Source organism: Otolemur garnettii, unplaced genomic scaffold (genome assembly GCF_000181295.1).
Source record: "Otolemur garnettii isolate 467f Iridium unplaced genomic scaffold, OtoGar3 scaffold00095, whole genome shotgun sequence".
Lineage (NCBI taxonomy): Eukaryota > Metazoa > Chordata > Mammalia > Primates > Galagidae > Otolemur > Otolemur garnettii.
In genome coordinates, this window is record NW_003852490.1 from 2,206,107 (window position 1) to 2,226,041 (window position 19,935).

General features: G+C 34.7%; 1 protein-coding gene across 3 annotated transcripts in view; it reads left to right on the forward strand.

Annotated features, from left to right (window-relative positions):
* SOS1 (SOS Ras/Rac guanine nucleotide exchange factor 1) overlaps positions 1-19,935 on the forward strand; it is a 134,689-nt gene that overhangs the window by 37,570 nt on the left and 77,184 nt on the right. For 2 of the 3 annotated variants that reach the window (XM_012808824.2, XM_023516642.1), the window contains exons 2-5: positions 10,869-10,994; positions 13,253-13,384; positions 15,144-15,308; positions 17,042-17,251. In XM_012808824.2, coding sequence (XP_012664278.1) covers positions 10,953-10,994; positions 13,253-13,384; positions 15,144-15,308; positions 17,042-17,251 — 549 coding nt within the window. In that variant the 5' untranslated portion in view covers positions 10,869-10,952. Of the gene's footprint in view, positions 1-8,416; positions 9,229-10,868; positions 10,995-13,252; positions 13,385-15,143; positions 15,309-17,041; positions 17,252-19,935 lie in introns of those variants that run through there. The other variant, XM_023516641.1, reaches the window with a different exon arrangement.

Sequence of the window (19,935 nt, forward strand, 5' to 3'; positions counted from 1 at the left end):
TATTGTTTTGTTTTTTGAGACAAGTCTATGTCGTCCTTGGTAGAATGCTGTGGCGTCACAGCTCACAGCAACCTCAAACTCTTGGGCTTAAGCGATTCTCTTGCCTCAGCCTCTCAAGTAGCTGGGACTACAGGTGCCTGCCACACTGCCTGGCTGTTTTGTGGTTGTAGTTGTCATTGTTGTTTAGCAGGGCCAGGCTGGGTTTGAACCCGCCAGGTCCAGTGTATGCAGCTGGCACCCTAGCTGCTGAGCTACAGGTGCCGAGCCTTAATAATCCTATTTTATATGGTACAACTCAAAACATGGTTCAGTGAATAATCCAATATTACATTGTATGCATTGATGTCCTATTTTGCTTTGCTTTTTATATTTTCTGCAAACAAATCTCTGGCGTGTTTTGCTGTTTTCCTGTTGGACTGCTATACTTGGATGGAACGTGCCTTTCCATGAGACTGAATGGATTGTTAGCAGAAACACTTCTTCCTCCAGAGTTACATAATATGATTAACCAAATGTTCTGAGAAGAATAGCTGGAAGACTTTTAAAATTGATGAATCGTTATGAATATTGGCTTTTATTCCTGATATATTGGCGTTAAAATCATATATTTCCAGATTCAACTTGTCTTCTTGCCATTGAAGTTGCTGAGGACTGACTTCTCTTAGATTTGAAATAGATCATACACTTTAGTTTTCCAAATCAGATTCTGAGGTACTTGAGAGTTTACATTTTGTGTGACAGATATTTTTACAGCTACCTATATATCCAAATTCTCCTCTAATGATCAAGTCTTTTGAACTTGACAACTCTTCAATTTTTTTGTATTCCATATTTTTATACCCTCCCACAAGAATCCACTATTTGTGCAAATTATTTTGGGCACAACTGTGAAAAATGTTGAGAACAAAGCGTGTGATGTTTACAGACTCTAGTCAGGTAACATAACAGTAATGTGTACTCAAGATTTTGTTGGCAAAATGAACAACTGTCAAATGAACATCTTGTTTGAATGCCTGTAGGCTTTGTTTGCAGTCAAAATAATGGTTGCTAGATTACTTTTCAGAAAGTTTTTATCAGCCTTTCTACTCATAAGGTATGAGAATAACTTTCTTCAAGAATAGTCTACATTTAGGATCCCTCTTCCCCTCTCTCTCCTCACCTGCTTTCAATTTGGGTCTGCTTTAGCTACTCTATTCATATTCTTCTCTCAGAGGCCATGGATTATAGTAGAATCTCTGTAACTTGACCACCAAAGGGACTATAACAAACTGGTCACCATACCAGGTCTGACAATAAAGTTTCTGAACTCATCCTAGAAAAAGTGCTCCATCCCTCATTGATGGGTATCACTATAGTCATACATTTGAAGTACTTCCCTTGGGAAGCTTTGCACTGACACTAGTGCCTAGTCTACCCTTTAAAGCAATTTGGAACTCTTTTTTTTTTGGAAATGTCCATCAAAGCTGTCATTGTATTACCCTTGATGTCCTGACTGTCATCAAAATGTCTTCTTTTTAGTATTTATTTTACCTTTGGGAAAAGAAGAAATTCACTGGGGCCACATCAGGTGAGTAGGGGTGGTGTTCCAGTACAGTTGTTTGTTTACTGGCTAAAAAGTTCCCCATAGATAGTGCCATGTGAGCTGTCATGATACAAGATCCATGAGTTGTTGGCTAAGATTTTCAGTTTAGATTTTCCTGTTTTTCTATCAATGTTTACTTGGTCTGTTGTGCTTCTCACAGTTAGCCTACAATTTTGATGAACAAGTCAAGGAACTTTTGCAGTGTTTTGTCAGTTCTGTTTGTTACTGGTTGCCCTGACCTCTTCTTCAGTGATGCTTTCTCTCCCTTCAGAAAAATGTTTAATCCATTTGTCCACTTTTGTTTTCTTCATGGCATTATCCTCCAAAATTTGGACTAACATGTCCCTGATTTCACTTACACTTTTGCCAAGTTTAACAAAAAATTTGCAAATGTTTGTTCAGTTGCTCTAATTCAAGCTCCAACATTCTCATGATGACATGCAAAAATGTGAGTGCTACTTAGCAAGACATTGCCACGTGTCAGTTTGAACACAGCTGTGAGACACTGATATACCAAGCTTATGAAAACTTACCAAGTTCTTTGTACAGTGCTGCCAATGTAAGTGCAAAGTTCTCAAAGTTAATTGTCAGACCTCATGGAGGTGAACAAACATGTGGTGCATGTCTGGTCTATGAAAATTAAGTCAACTTGAGGTGGTCAGTGTAGGAAGGGGGTCATCTATGGAGGTTCTACTGTATGTGCTAATTGCCTTATTAATTGATCTTTTAAAAAATATTCTAATTGAGTTTTGCAGCATTTAAAGCTTCTGGACACTGGTTTTTGTACCTCTTCTTTGACTTCCTTGAGAGGATTACCCTAACCACCCTTTCCTAACTCTTTTGCCTCATCCTCATCTGCTTGATAGTTGGATGTAGGTGCTGCCCAAGATTCCATTCTGCCCTTAATTGCTTCTTTGTTTACTGCAGACTGGGAGATTTTATCTACCTCTACTATTTCTGCTATTACCTGTGAGTGACTGGATGAATCCCAAATCCATGTCCTTGGTCTTAATCTCTTTGTTGAGCTTTATAACTACCTAGATTTCAGCCTATTCTCTAGTAAATTTAAAGTATAATTTGATTAATGCCTTAAGATACTTCTGTTTTTCTTTTCTTTCTGTTCCTTATTATTCTTTCATTAACATAGATCCAGTTTTTCTTTGCCAGAAATGTAGAGGAAAAGGAAGGGAAAGGCACAATAATACAAAGCTAACATAGAGCAAAGAATATAAGTTCGGTGAGGACTGGAACTTTGTCTTATTCTTCTTTCCCCAGATGTCTACTATATTGCTTAGCTGATGTGATGTTCAGCAAATACTTGCTAAATAAAAGAAGAAATTTAGGGAGGTGGGGGTAAGAACAGCTACCAAAAATTGTGTCAGGCAAATTGACTTTTACTCATAACTCTGTTTATATAGTAGTGGTTATTTGGTTTCTCCTGTGGCTTGAAGCATATGAATTCAGATTTTTAACAAGTTTTTTAAAGAACCTAACCTTCCTTTGGCAATATAACAACTTAGTTATATGTTATAACTAAGTATAACAGTATAATATAACTAAGGCTTAAGTCCTTATTTCAAGTTTTATTTATATTACATTTTAGGTATAGATAATAAAATGGATAAATGGAATAGTTCATGGTACATGTATTAATCAAATCAAGTTAACTGTTCTGAGAGCAAACAATAACATTAGAAATAGGATGCTTCTTAAGGCTGAGCATCATGGCTCATGCCTGTAATCTCAGTGCATTAGGAGACTGATGCAGGAGGATTGCTTGAGTCCAGGAATTTGATACCATCCTGGGCAACATTGCAAGACCCCCTATCCACAAAAAAGAAAAAAAGAAGTAGGGTGCTTGTGTATATAAATTTCAAACTCAGTTTTGGTAAAATATTTTTTCAATATGTTTATATCAGACAAGAGTTAACTATTAATATACTACTCGCCCAAGCTTGTATTGAAAATATGACTAAAGGCTAATAGTATGTAACAAGCTACTGATGGGCAAAGTAACTAGGCAATTGTGCTTAATTAAACACTGTGATTATCCTTAGGACTCTTCATTTTCTCAGACTTTTCAACTTTTTGAAAGTTGTTTTTTCGGCTTTTTGGTAAGACATCCTCCTCAAGTGGGAATTTCGGCTTCAATGTCACCGCTAGCTCGCTCTTCCCAACATTTAAGCTGATACAGTTGTATGTGTTTGTGTTTCATTTCCTCAGCTTTACTATCAACTTTTTTTTTTTGAGACAGAGTCTCAAGCTGCCGCCAATGGTAGAGTGCCGTGGCATCACAGCCCATAGCAACCTCAAACTCTTGGGCTTAAGCTATTCTCTTGCCTCAGCCTCCCAAGTAGCTGGGACTACAGGTGTCCACCACAGTGCCCAGCTATTTTTTGGTTGTAAATGTCATTGTTTGGTGGGCCCAGGCTGGATTCGAACCCGCCAGCTCCCGTGTATGTGGTTGGTGCCCTAGCCACTTCAGCTACAGGTGCTGAGCCTACTATCAACTCTTAATAGGTATAATTTTCTATATTCTTTATATAAAACCTAGAGAATATTCTTCATGGAGAGCATTTAATACAGCATTAATTAATCCAGAAACTTATAATCAGGTGCTATATATGAATTACAAATCAGTGTGTTAGCCCTTTTAATAATGTTTATTTGCTGTCTGTCAGACCTTATCTTTTATGTTCCAGTTTAAGTCTAAGTGTATCTTAATCCTGTGAAGCATTCTGATACTCCCCCCACACAAAAATGACATCATCGTACCTCAAATATAACTCAATTTTAGCCCTCATCACACTGTGTTGTTGTAATTGTTTACATGTCTAGCTTCTCTGTAAGCCGAGATCTTTGAGGGCACATGCCACGTTTTCATTCATCTTTATGTCCCCAGTAAATAATGGGATCTCAGGAAAAAAAGATTTTTACATGGGCCTAATGGCTAATTCATAGACATCATGAAAATGAGAAAATATTTTTAGTTAATTTTATTCGTGGGAAAAATGGAAGTTTTCTGATTTGATTTTTGTTTTTTAAAAATTTTTTATGAAGGATTTTTGCCTTGAATTTTAAAATAACCTCATAGTGAGGAGAAATACGTACCTAAAACGTCAAATGACTAAACCATTGTAACACTGAGAAAGAGATTTATTATTTGCTGTGGTACAGGTATTGAGAATGCTAGTTTTGTTTCAAATTCTCTCATTATATTTGTAAATAAAAGTAGCAGATCTAGGCTCAAGGCATGACCAAATACAATCTAAAAGCCTTTCCAATTCTTTAGAGAGCCATTAGCTGGAAAAGGCTATTAAAGATTCATCAGAATTCAACATGATGTTTTCTGGCAGTTTACCCAAGGGGTTCCCAGATACACTTGGAGGACTCATGTATCAAACAACTAGGAATTGATATCAACCCAATACTTCGCTTTTTCAAATTCCACAAAATCTAGCAATAATAGCCAACAAAGTTGCTTCAGAATTTACTAGAAATTACTAGAGACATAAGGAACTATCTAGAATCAAGTAGTCCTTAAGAAAGGTTTAAAATGCAAAAGGGTGTTGTCTTTAATTGTAAATGATGATTGTACCTTAAAAAGAAGAATTAATATCATGGTCATAAATGTCTTACTCAGACTATCACTAACTATTTAGTGAAATATTTGCATTTATTGTACTTAAATTACTTTAATTGCATTAAAGAAGTATATGAAATTTTCTTTCAATAAACATAAGCATAAAATGTAATATTTGTGTAAAACTATATATAAGGGAAAACCCATATGTAGTTTAAATTCTAAGCTCTTAGAAACACACACACCTCAGTAAATATCAACTCTATATCTAGATGGTTCTTAAGGCTGTCATGAGATGAGGCAGGCTAAACTATTCTGTACAGACTTGAAAAACTTCAATTATTTGATCTATTAAATGTCTTTAAAGTACCATTTAGATGGAATGGAGCACTACAGCTATAACACTGTCTCACAGAAGTGTTTTTATTTCATCTGTATAGGAAATATAATACTTCTCTTTGCTCTTTAAAGAAATATCTTAATAGCATCTTCCTTGAAAGAATATTGAACAGCTTGTGTATTTTTAGGAAATGACACTCTGCTTGCCTTTCAAGCATGAACTATTGCTTGTGTTTTTTAGTAAGGTTTCGGTTTTGTTTTTAAGGAAGTAAAACAGTTTACTGGTCTCAGAGAAGACCCCACTGGCAATCACAGCAGCAATAAAAATAAATTAAATGGGACCTGATCAAGTTAAAAAGTTTCTGCACAGCTGAGAGCACAATCAACAAAGTGAAGAAACAGCCTTCAGAATGGGAGAAAATATTTGCATGCTATCAATCTGACACAGGGCTAATAACCAGAACCTATAAAAAACTCAAGCAAATTAACAAGAAAAGAACAAACAACTCCATTAAAAACTAGGTAAGAGACATGAGTAGAAACTTTTCTCATGAGGATAGATGGATGGCCAACAGATAAGAAAAAACACTCATCATCCCTAATCATCAGAGAAATGCAAATCAAAACCACTTTGCGATGTTACCTAACCTCAGTGAGAATGGCTCAATCACAAGGTCCTAAACAGACGCATGTGTGGATGCTGAGAGAAGAGAACACTCATGCACTTTGGTGGGACTGCAAACTAGTACAGCCTCTATGGAAAGAAGTATGGAGAGTCCTCGAAGAACTAAAGATAGACCTAGCATTTGATCTAGCAATCTCATTGCTTGGTATTTACCCAAAAGAAAAAAGACATCTTAACAAAAGGACATTCGCACTTGAATGTTTAAAGCCTCGTAGTTCACAATCACAAAGATGTGGAAACAACCCACATGCCTTTCAGCACCTGAATGGATCAATAAATTGTGGTATGTGTATACCATGGAATACTTTTCAGCCATAAAAGATGAAGATTTTTGTATCTTTTGCAACAACTTGAACAGATTTGGAGAACATTCTTCTAAGTGAAGTATCACAAGAATAGAAAAACAAGCACCATGTATACTCAGTACAAAATTGAAACTAGTAGATTAACAGCTATATACTCACGTGAATGAAAAACTCAGTTAAATTCGAGTAGGGGTATGGGTAAGTTTCACCCAATGGGTACACTGCTCTGGTACTGTGTATATGGCGCACTTCCTGGGTGAAAGACACAACTAGAACTTGAACTTTAACTTTCCAGAAGCAAACTATGTAACCTAATTGTATATACCCTGCTTTTAGTCTGAAATAAAAAAGAATTTTGTGATCCTAATTTGAAAAATTTAAATGTGATAAAGGTTAATGTCCAGAAACTTAGAAGAACAGTTAACACCATGCATAATTTTCTATCTAAGCAAACTAATTCTTTTGGGTATTAGTGGCCATCAATAAATAAAACTGTTTGATCTATTAAATGTCTTTAAAGTTCCATCTAGATGGAATGAAGCACTACAGCTAACACTGTCTCGCAGTGTTTGAATGTGAATTTCTAAAAATTTGATTGATCATACAGAGTGCCACACTTAATTGTATGTGCTACAGTTATAAGCAATATCAAGTTGGTATTGTTTTTAACCCCTGCTGTGGCTATATATTAATACAACTTATTTGATTCTATATAATAGACATCTATTTTAGTTCTAACTGCCTTTGTATGTTGAATGGTTTCTGTTTTTAAGGGTTTATGCTCCTGAAATCAACCAAACAACCAAATAGATTCTCTACCCTTTTTAATTTTTATTTTCAAGAAGAAATATTTTATGCTTCTCACGCCTACAACACAAAGGCTCTGATTATTCCCCAAAGGGGTTTGGAATGAAAAGTAAGGAGAAATGGCTTGGCACCTGTGGCATGCTCAGTGGTTAGGATGCCAGCCATCTACACCAAAGCTGGCCAGTTTGAATCTGGCCTGGGCCAGCTAAACAACAATGACAACTGCAACAAAAAAATAGCCGAGCATTGTGGTGGACACCTGTAGTCTCAGCTATTTGGGAGGCTGAGGCAAGAGAATCACTGGAGCCCAAGAGTTTGAGGTTGCTATGAGCTGTGAGTCCATAGCACTCTACCAAGGGTGACATAATGAAACTTCTGTCTCCAAAAAAAGAAAAGTAGGGAGAAATGATTCTATAGATAGATATACCAAGCCCTACCCACTTGGAACTTCACTGCCCAGTAGAGAAAATAGAAAGGGAACATGTAATCATAATATAGTATGATAACCCCAATAATAAAAATATGGTACCTTGTATGTACAGAGCAGAATGTGAGGCCCATGAGAGCAAGGACTACATTTGGTCAATCTCTGTGTATCTATTCAGCAGAAGGTCTGGTGTTTAACAAATGTAATAAATCAGTTAACTGAATGAGATTAATTTTGCCTGGAAAAGAGATGAGAAATAAGGAAGTCTTTCCAAAATGAGATTAAATCCAGGTTTTGAAGGTCAAATAGGCAGATAAAAGGAAAAGAGAATGAATGACAGGCATGGAGAGCAGTGCGAGTATAATAAAATGCCATATTATAGCAAACTGCAAATAGTTTAGATTGCTTCAGCCTAATGTGTAAATTAGAGAGCATCTGGAGATGGGGTTATGTCAGTGAAGAATCATAATATTTATATGGGTTTCTTTGAAAAAAACATGAACTTTTTAAAAAAGCACTTTATACTTTCTAAAACATGTCTTGGGATAGCTAAATCACTTCTTGAAAGAACTCTGACATTTTAAAAAGATAATTACAATTATGGTTGATTAAGTATTTTCATTTTAATATTATCTTTACATTTTAGTTTTATATCGTATTTTTAATATACTTGTATATAATTTGAAAACATTGGGATCCTTTGTATAATCAATGATCATTTTATATTCTCGAAGTATAAAGATTTGTAGGACTGATTTCCATGTATGGCATGCAATGTCTAATAAAGTATGACAGCATACATCAAGCTAAGTTATATAAATATATGGAAACCACTATATAAATAGATATGGTCCATGAGCCCTCACTCCTTACACTCATGGGTCTACTAGAACACTCCAGAGATTCTTCCAGGTTTGATAGTGAAGGGCTTAAGGAAAGAACTCAGACAACTCAGACAACAGGAGGCCCAAGTTCAATATTTACATATTACTAATTAGCAACAGGATTGTGGTTGTCTCTTTGTTTCCTCATCTGCTATATAGAGGTGCTGAGTTGAATGACCTCTATTGTCTCTTTAATTCTGAAACTTAATGGTTTTATACATCTATAGTTATAGTTTATGTGATGCTAGAGCCTAAGACTGGAATGTAACCCCCATGTATAGCTACATTTTCCAGGACTGTGTTTTTTTCTAAAAATACGTATTTACCCAGAAAATGTTAAGTACTGTCTATGTGAGATGTAGTTTTTCTTGTTCAACTTTTGTAAGGTCCTTTTCTTCATCTTAAATTTGATGTGTTGGTAGAATAGGTGGAAATATCCAGCATGTAATTTGAAGAATGGGCCTAAAACTCAGGAGAGAAATCAGGGCAAGGGATAGATCCATATAGGTGATTGTTCAATATGAAGCAGATGAGATTACTCAGGAAAAAGTACAGAAGAAAGGGGAAGAGGAAGAACTCTGGAACTACTGGAACTCTATAAGGACATGGAAAAGAAGTAAGGAAACCAAAGAGGAAAGAAAATATAGTAAATTGTACTATTAATATAAGAGTTCAAAAATGAAAGGTACTTGACTGAGAACCAGATAATCTAAATAGCCCACTATATTGTGTTAGGATTCACTACAAAATGAGGATGTCGGCCATTTGTATCTGAGAAGATAGTTTAAGCCATGGGGGGCATGCAATTAAATGTACAAAAGTAAAACTACTGTCAAGTTCCAGTTTTGTTTTAAGTGGTTCAGTCATGCTAAGTGTTGAAGAGGAGTAAGTTTATAAGGTTTGATATCTACATACATTAGCCAAAATGTGATGGTGTGGAGAGCCCTGGCCTCAGAATTACAAATTCTGGGTTCTAGTCCAAACTTGCCATTATTTTAACTATATAACCAGTCGTCTTCTAGGTAGAGATATTTGTAAACAGACAAATTATCAAATTGATGATTCATATGCTGAATATGATCAGAAGTGCTTAGGCAAATGATTTAATCCTCATAGAGCTCAGTTTCTTCACCTCTTAAATGGTAAATTTATGTAGTAGCTCCTCATGCCGTTCTGAATTGTCACAGTGCTATTTAACTCTAAAATACTTGCCTTTAAAGTATGTGAATACCTACGTTGCAGACAGACATATACATACCTTTAACATACACTTTTACAAATTTATTACATAGTACACTGTTTATAAAAATTTCCCTATTCGCCAAGACTGCCATAACCCCTCTGCTGATGAGGTGGAGTAAGACAAACCACATTGAACGCTCTGGGTCACTGAATACTGTGCACTTTGATCTGGTAAGCACTCTACCACCCTTTGAGAGTTCAGAATGTTTTGAAACATGTATTATTTATCTCCTGGAACTACTTTTTCTCGCCATTTAGTGAGGAACAGTTTAGACCCATAGTGAGTGATGAAGACATAGAAGTAAAGACTATCATGCTGATAATTAACTGTAAACTTCACTAAGGCCAGTGGCCTGAAGCACCTCCCTAGAAATGATTGAGAAAAAAGAAGGCAAAGATTGTTAAGCCACCAGTCTTCCCAAAGTACAAAGTGACAAATTGTCAAAGTCCTATTTGTGTCCTTTAATATGGGTGACTTTGTGTTCACAAATACTCATCAAGCTTATACTATGTGTGCCTTGCACAGTGCTAGATTCTAGAGATACATTGTAAACCTAATGAGACATGTCCTTCTTGGATTTTATCGTTTAGTAGGAATGAGATAGTATTCCTACTAAATACTATCTAGGGAACCCATAGAAGGTCAGTTTTGCCCAAGTACAATGTTGATAAATGTTCTACCTGGTTGCTGGCAAAAATTTTATAAACCGTATCTTTGATCACCATCTCAGCCTCTCCTATCCTCACTTTTGCATCTCATTGTAATGATGGTGTAAGAAAAAAGTATTGGAATTATACAGTTAGGTAAAATGAATCTCTAGGAGCATGTTAGTGTGTGTAGTACATGTGGCTGGAGGTAAAGACTGAGAACTCCTGACTTCTGAGTCAGTAATCTTCAAATCTGTATTTGCAGGCTAAACCACATTCTTGAGTAAAAATCCACATTTTTGAAGACTTTTTTGCTTGTTTAATTAGGTGAAATCCACATTTTTATTACTTTTTGTTTGTTTGTAGGTTCAGGGACAAGTTCATCCTACTCTTGAGTCTAATGATGATGCTCTTCAATATGTCGAAGAATTAATTTTGCAATTATTAAATATGCTATGCCAAGCTCAGCCCCGAAGTGCTTCAGATGTAGAGGTATGATAAATTTTCTTTTGTGTTTACATATATAAAGTATATATGTAATCTGTGCATTTTTTACATCAGTGAAGGGGAAAGAGTATATGGTATATCAGAAAACGGAGACTGGATTTATTTTAACTTTGTACAGGTTGTATATCCCTTATTTGAAATGTTTGGGACCAGAAGTGTTTTGGGTTTTGAATATTTTCAGATTTTAGAATGTGAATATTTACAGTACTCATACTTAACCAGTTGAGCATCCCAAATCCAGAAATCCGAAGAGAATTTGCTCTGAGCGTAACGGCAGCACTCAGAAAGTTTTGGATTTTGGAGCATATCAGGTTTCAGTTTGGATTAGGGATAATCAACCTGTATGGTATATGATAGCTAGTATTTTTAGTTATTAAAATATTATTCTATATTTTGCTCTTAAGCTAAAATGAGCTTAATGTTAGAATAATATGCTCATGCCTGTGAAAGTGGGATATGCGCAAGTGTTACGTTCCAAAAACATTCTCATTAATCTTTTAATCTTTGGTTGTTACATGTATTTTAGATTTTAGATGGTAAGTGAATTCTTTCTCACCAATTAAAAGAGAAGGAAACATAAACACGTAGAAAGGAAGTTATGTAATCTCTTATACAGGCGGTATGGCCTGTGTCTTTTCAGGGCTTTAAATTTAGTGGAGATACAGACAGGTATGTAGGCAATAACATAATGTGATATACCATAGATAAAGGGTGTGGGGGAAACCAGGAAAAGTGAAACTAACGTAGATTTGGGGGGTTTGGGAAAGTTTTTCAGAGGAAGAGACATCTAAATTGAGTTCTGAAGTAGTCAAAAGTTTGAGAGGAGGGAAAAAGAGGTTTGGAGTGTACTAGTAGAAAATGGAAACTAGAACTAAAATTAAAAGTTTTCTGTAAAGATGAAGAATCATTTCATTTTAATGACATCAAGTATAGAGTGGTTGAAATCTTTGGATTTCTGTGACTAGGCTTTTGTAGCATTCAGGTGGAACACAAAAAAAGATAAGTGGATTGAGTAGTGTTTTACCATGGAGGTGGCAGAAGGGTAGGAGGGCAAGGGAATTGTAAAAACTGGTAATAGCAGTGTATCCTGGAAAATAGCTTTTCAGCCAGAGAGTTGAAAACCCTTGTAAACTCCATTTTTAACTACAGTAAGTTTTTTCAACATGCTTCTAATTAATACCATTAATTAGAATTAAAATGATCACTTTTTATTTGGCAGCTAATTTAGTCTTGAACATAGATAAAGAGAAAATTTATTAAAATTGAATGAGTGAAACTACTCAATTTATATATTTGTTCATATTATTTTAGAATCATTGTGTTCCTCCCCACTCCCACCCTCAGTATCTCATAGCAGTGTTTATCATTTTACATTTTACTACCAGCAGACTTTTCATTGAGATTTATAATTAGGAATGGATGTTTAATTTCATCTAGTAGTTTTAAATACTATTAGTTGAAAATGGGTCAATTCAAAGTGTACGTGTTGAAGTTATGTAGTGGCGACCTCTACTGGTTTTAATTATAGTATTATACAAGTGGATTTTTAAAATTAGGAGAGTGAAAGCACCTATTGTTTGAAATAAATTACGTTAGCTTGTTTTTGAAGTAAGGAAATTCAGCTCTTAATAGTTACCTGTGTTCTTTCAGTTCATCGGCAATTTTAACAATAACTTCTAGAAATTAAATTGAAGTATTTTGTTAAAACTTAATGACCTACAGAAGACTTTAAAGATAAAGTACAGTGTATTAGAATTGCTGATTTGTAAATAGTTTTGAAGTTAAGTACATCTGCATGATGGATAAAGAAGAAAATTCTTAGAAGTTTTATTTGCAAAATGCTACTTGAGCTTGTAATTAGTATTGAAAGTAAAGACAAGTGAATGAGAATTAGATTTAGATATTTGCTTCTTGATCTTAGGCCTTGTTCCTTAAAATTTTATGAAAGTATTACTTAAACTGGTTTCTGTTCCTTCGTGTCATTAGTCATCAGAGTGAGGAGGAGCTTCAGGATGAGATTTTCCCCCTCGATAATAGAATAATGTTTAGTCTCTTCATTACCCAATTAAGAAACCATCACTGATAATTATAGTGTTTTCTCTTGCCTTAAGTATGTTAGTAATGTAAATTATACACCTGTGAAAAGCTCTGCTTTTGGTACTCTTTGATATCAAAGTATATTTTAAGTGAGGAGCACTGTTTAATACATTTGTTGCTTAGTTGTTATTTTCCTATTTTCCAAGGAACGTGTCCAAAAAAGTTTCCCTCATCCAATTGATAAGTGGGCAATAGCTGATGCCCAATCGGCTATTGAAAAGAGGAAGCGAAGAAACCCTTTATCTCTCCCAGTAGAAAAAATTCATCCTTTATTAAAGGTAAAGCTGAAATACTGCCTTCTTGCCTTTTAAAAGAAAAATAAAACCCACCATTTTTGTACAGTAAGAATATATTTTGTGGGTAGTAGACAACTGCAAAGTAAAGTTCTCTTGTAAGTTTTCCTGAGATTCTTGTGGTTGGGGAATGATACTGTTTTATGATAATGAAACATAAATCGGGAAACATGATTTGAAGTAATTTCACACCAATTGTAGCTTGGCAAATTGAAAGGAGGAGGAAAGTTATTGTGGATTTTGTTTATCTCAGGTGATATTAGACTCACAAAGAAAATTCATAAAATTCCTCCTTTCTTGTCAATTAGACCTAAGTGTTCCTATAAGTCCTTCTGAATTTCCTATTTTGTGTACAGACCTCTGTGAAACTGCCATAGAGCTATGTATAATCTTTGAACAAAAAGGTCCCCTAAACTATCCTGATCTACTTATAATTTAAATAAGTTAGTCAATCAATTGAGTTTCTCCAGAACAAATAGAATAACTGTTGGAGGCTCTGTGCCCAAACTCAGTGGTTACAGCACCAGATTCAAGCCAGCCCAGGCCTGCTAAACAACAATAACTGCAACCGAAAAAATAGCCAGGCATTGTAGCCGGCGCCTGTAGTCCCAGCTACTTGGGAGACTGAGGCAAGAGAATTGCTTGAACCCAGGAGTTTGAAGTTGCTGTGAGCTGTGACACCACAGCACTCTACCAAGGGTGACATAGTGAGACTCTGTCTCAAAAAAAAAAAAAGAATAACTGTGGGAAACTAATAATATGATTTCTGTTTTATTTAATGTAATGAACAAACTATTGATTATTGCAACAAAAATACAGGTATTATAATAAAGTGATAGTGGTAGAAAATCTAGGTCTGCTTCATCTTTTCCAAAATTTAAAGCTGAACACTTGGATGATGTTAAGATTATTTTGCATTCAGTTCTCGAGCTAGAAATATTTACCTATGTTTTACTAACTGGTCTGAGAAAATGTGCAAGTTATGGAAAACTACCACATTATTAGTAATTGCATGTCTTTACAATTCTTTTCATGAGCTTCATTGGCCAAACATTGAGTTATATTCAAAGAGAATTAAGAAGTTGAGGTATATGTATGTTGTGTTGATGATCCTAAATTTTGAGTTTTATTATCTAATTGTGAATATCATTTCGATTAATTTTAAAACATCATTATCATGGTACATTTAATACTTTTTACATATCTTAAAAGCTAAATGAAACCTGTCCCCAGCTTATAATAAACTTCTTACTTCAAAGATTTTTTCCCCCTTAATTGGATTGTTTAGAAAATAAAATTCATTATCCCATAGGAACTAACCAGTCCCACAAAAGCTCATATTCTCTTTGAAGTCTAAAAGCAGAACTGTTTAACGTGCTCTTAACAAAGACCACTGTTCATCGGGACATAGCATGATATTTTTTTCATAGCAATAACAGGGATACCAGGCATGTGTCACTAGGGTTTTGGGAACTTCTCGCCACAGGTTAAGGATTATCTATTTAGTAATCTGTCCTTTTCAAGTATTTTACATGATCAGAAGTGACTTTTTGTCTTGCCTTTTCTTAGCTTACATTTTCAATAGTTAATACATATCCATAGTTGAACCACTTAAAATTAAATGTCATTGGTAATCACAGGCCTCAGTACAAATTAAGCTAAATTGTATGTTTTATTATTTTTAGCCAGTGTGTTAAATTTATAGTATATGATGTTTAAATGTGCTTTTCTTTTAATTTTGCAGGAGGTCCTAGGTTATAAAATTGATCACCAGGTTTCTGTTTACATAGTAGCAGTATTAGAATATATTTCTGCAGACATTTTAAAGCTGGTGGGGAATTATGTGAGAAATATACGGCATTATGAAATTACAAAACAAGATATTAAAGTGGCAATGTGTGCTGACAAGGTAGGAAACTGAACTTCTATGTTCTTAAATTTCTATTTGTGATTTATTGGATGCTGAGATACCATTCAGACAGAATAAAATTCTTTATTATATGTTGGTTAATATTTCTAGTAATCTAATACCAAGTATTTAAGATACCATTTAAGATGTTAGATTTATAATACCAAAATACGTTTAAACATGCCATGTAGTTTTTTCTTATGTACTGCTATAAGTAGGGTTAAGTACAATAATAATCTCTTAATAGTGAATTTCTTAAAATTTTATTTGCATTGGAAGGTTTAAAGGTTATAGATTTACTTGAAAACAGTTTTTGAAAATGTAAAAGCACTAAACAATAGTTTTACCTCCGTACCTAGCTTTCTTTAGATATATGATTTTACAGTAATGATGAGAACAAACATTTATTTAAAGTTAAATATACATATGGGCTTATTTCGTTTGGTCCTTTCAATATCTCTCTAAGGTAGATGATCCTATTTATAGTTTATAAAAGGGAAACAAATTCAGAGAGATAAAGAAGTTACTCCAAAATTTTCTGAGAAGTTTCAATGCCTAGACTTGAACTCCAGATCTATACTAATCTAAAGCTTTTTAGTTATTGCTGTGGGATTTTTTGTTTTATGAAGCCAGGCACGGTGGTTCTAGCTACTCGGGAGGCTGAGGTGGGAAGATTGCTTGAGCCCTGGAGTCAAGGCTGCAGTGAGCTATATCCATGTCAGTGCACTCTAGCCTGGGAGACAGAGCGAGACCCCATCTCTAGAAAAAAGAAGAAAAGAAAAAAGAAAATGACTTTGCAGAAATGAAAATATTTTCTGATGAAGCATTTCATCCCATTTTCCTCACTATGCTCTTATTAATTTGGAATAGTCTTTCTAATTACTGAATCCACTCAGTTATGTTTTAGTGTTTATTTGTTCTTTCACAATGTGGCCATACAGACTTTTAAAAAAATTACCTAATCTGAAGAAGAGTTTCAAATGTTTTGGTATTTTTAAATAAATAAATATTTGGCTTTTAAAACTTCTTTAAAATGAATATAAAACATTTGATAACTTTTAATGAATTAAGTAAATAAAATATTTTTAAGTATCTACTGTGTATACACACAGAGGAGATTCAAGAGAAGCACAAAACAAGGCTCCAGAGTTGATGGAGGACTACTGCTATTCATGAAAACAGCAGAAAGTATAAAATAAAATATTATCTTTTTGTGTTGTAGGGATAATGATACAGTAGAATTTCACAAGAAGGAGAAAGATGATTTTCAGCAAGAGTAATCATAGTAAACGTGTTGGAGAAAATAGGGCTTGTTTTGATGTATTACCAATAAATTCCCCTAAGAAAAGCAGCAACTAGAAGGCCATAAGAAGCACTCAAATGTGAGATAGCGTGGCCACGGAAAAGGTGACGGTCGCAGGGTATGGAACAGAGAAAATTAAGTCAGAAAATTCAAGAAAGGATTTGAAGCAAATTAGAGGTAGCAGGTTAAGAAGTCAGACAGATGGACACTGCTATTGGTAGGGAACTTGCAGGGGTCCTATGTGATGTGAGATGTAGAATTTTGTTTTAGAGAAGTTTTGGAGGGATGGTGGCAATATACTGAAGAGGAGACAATTGTACATCTGCTTTTTATCATTTAAGGACTCTATTCAAAGAACTTAGGGCCTTTAACTTCAAATTTGACTGGAGACTCATGTTTTTCTATACTTTTCATATCTCTGACTATCTAGGTATTGATGGATATGTTTCACCAAGATGTAGAAGACATAAATATATTATCTTTAACTGATGAAGAGCCTTCCACCTCAGGAGAACAAACTTACTATGATTTGGTAAAAGCATTTATGGCAGAAATTCGACAATATATAAGGGAACTAAATCTAATTATAAAAGTTTTTAGAGAACCCTTTGTCTCCAATTCAAAATTGTTTTCAACAAATGTAAGTATCATTATATATATGTCTGTCACTGCATGTAGTATTTAATTTGCATGACCATTTCAAAATTCAATATATTATACTTCATGAATACTAAATTTATTTTTTTAAGTTATGGGACTTAATTCAGGATCACAAATAAAGTGCTATAACAGTTTTAAGAGACTAAAACAACAGAAATTAAAAGACAAAATTCAAAGTAGACTGATTATGTAAATAAATTCACAGAATCTTCCTTATACTCAAAAGAATAAAGCCTCTTATTTAGGTAGAGATATTTTTATTTAATTTGACTCATCTGTGTGTCTTTCAACCAGTACCTCATCAATGCCAATTGCATTGTCAGGTACCATGCTTAGCAAAATGATAATTAGAAACAATTCCTTCAAGTTTAGTGTGGTCAAGACAGCCATGTAAACTTTGAATTGTAATACAGTATGGTAATATTACCATAACAGAAGTATGATAGCCGTATTATTAAGTGCACAAAGGAAGGAGCCAGTAACTTTGAAACTTAGACAAAGGATTATTGATCTTAAATAGTAATCAAACTAACCTAATTGAATTCTGATGAAATGTTGAATGACCACAAATGATATTGTCCAAAGTGGTTACATACTAGTAATTCCTCAAATTGTAGCCACACAGCCAAGTGACAGAGAAACAATGTTCACTATAGAGGCTGAGACTAGAGTTCAAGTTATGGCAATGAGTGAACATTAAAAAGTGAAGGATTAGATCATGGTGATTGTTCTACAAATTTATAAATATACTAAAAACCATTGAATCATTACTTTAAATAGATGAATTCTATGGTTTGTAAATTATATTTCAAAAAAAGTTGTAAAAATAATAGGCCAGGCATGATGGTTTATATCTGTAATCCCAGCACTTCAGGAAGCTGAGGCAGGAGGATCACTCAAAGCCAAGAGTTCAAGACGAACTTGGGCAATGTAACAAGGTCCTGTCTCTATAAAAAGCGAAAGAAAAAAATTTGCCAGGCAGGATGGTGTGCACCTGCAGTTCCAGCTACTTAGACATTAAGGTGGGAGAATCACTTAAGCCCAGAGATCAAAACTTAGTGAGCTGTGAACATGCCACTGTGTTCTAACCTGGGTGACAGAATAAGACCCTGTCTCAAAACAAACAAAACACAAAAAAATTAAAAAAAAATAAGAGTAGAGGAAAGGCAGAAATTTCCCTGGACACAAAAATCAAGAAACAAAAATGGCCGAGAAGCACATCAAAGGTGCTCAACATCAACAATCATCAGAGAAATGCAAATTAAAACCACACTGAAATACTACCACTCCTCAGTAGAAGGGCTAAAATTAAAATAGACTCGTAACACCAAATGTTGAAAAGAACGTGGAGCAAGTTCTTATAAGAATATAAAATTCTCCCATTATTTATGAGAATGTAAAGCAGTGTAAACATTTTAAAAAATAGTTTTGCAGTTTCCTACATTAATAAACATAAATTAACCATACTACCCAGCATTTCTACTCCTAGTTTTTTACCCAAAAGAAATGAAAACATGTCCATATAAAACTTGTTCATGAATATTGGTAGCATATTTATGAACAATATTATTTGTCATAGTCCCACCCTAGAAACAAACGTCTATTAACAGGTGCATGGATATACAAATTGTGGTGTATCTATACAGTGAAACGTAGCAGTTAGGTATGCAACAACACGAATGCATCCCAAAAAATATGAGCAAGGAAACTAGATACAAAGAAAAGATATGATTCCATATATTTAGTATTCTAGAAAAGACACTTCTATAGTGACAGTAGGCAGATGACTGGTTTCCTGGGAGTAAGAGGAGTGATGGCTGATGGGGATTGGGGCACAAGGAAGCTTCTTAAAATTATGAGAAGATTCTGTATCTTGATTATGGTTGTGGTTACAATGTTTTCACCAAAAGAACATTAAAATAGGAACTGGGGGTGATGCCTATAGCTCAATGAGTAAGGCGCCGGCCCCATATACTGGAGGTGGTGGGTTCAAACCCAGCCCTGGCCAAAAACTGCAAAAAGATAAATAAAATAAAAACAAAAAACAAAATAGGAGCTGGGTGTGGTGCCTTATGCATGTAATCTCAGCATTCTGGGAGGCCAAGGTGGGTAGATCCCCTGAGCTTAGGAGTTTGAGACCACTCTGAGCAAGAGCACCCATCTCTTAAAAAAAATAGCCGGGCATTGTGGTGAGCATCTGTAGTTCAGTTACTTAGGAGGCTGAAACAAGAGAATCTCTTGAGCCCAAGAGTTTGAGGTTGCTGTAAACTATGATACCATGGCACTCAACCCCAGGGCAACTGAGACTCTGTCTCAGAAAAAAATAAATAAATAAAAAAGAAGTCTGTTATTGTATGTGAACCATGCCTCAAGTTGATTTGATAAAAATATATAGTAACTGATAAAAATAATCAATTCAAATAATAGTAACCAGTAGATTATAATGTGAAAAAATTGTTGTGGTTTAGATTCTACATTCCAACTAATGTTTAATAACTAACATTTGTTAAATTTTAGAATAATATCATAAAAGAATATGCACTCTACTTATATATGAAGTGTCCAGAATAGGCAAATCCATAAAGACAGAAGTAGATTAGTGGTTTCCAGGGACTAGGAAGAAGAGGAGAATGGAGAGTGACTGCTACTGGGTACAGGGTTTCT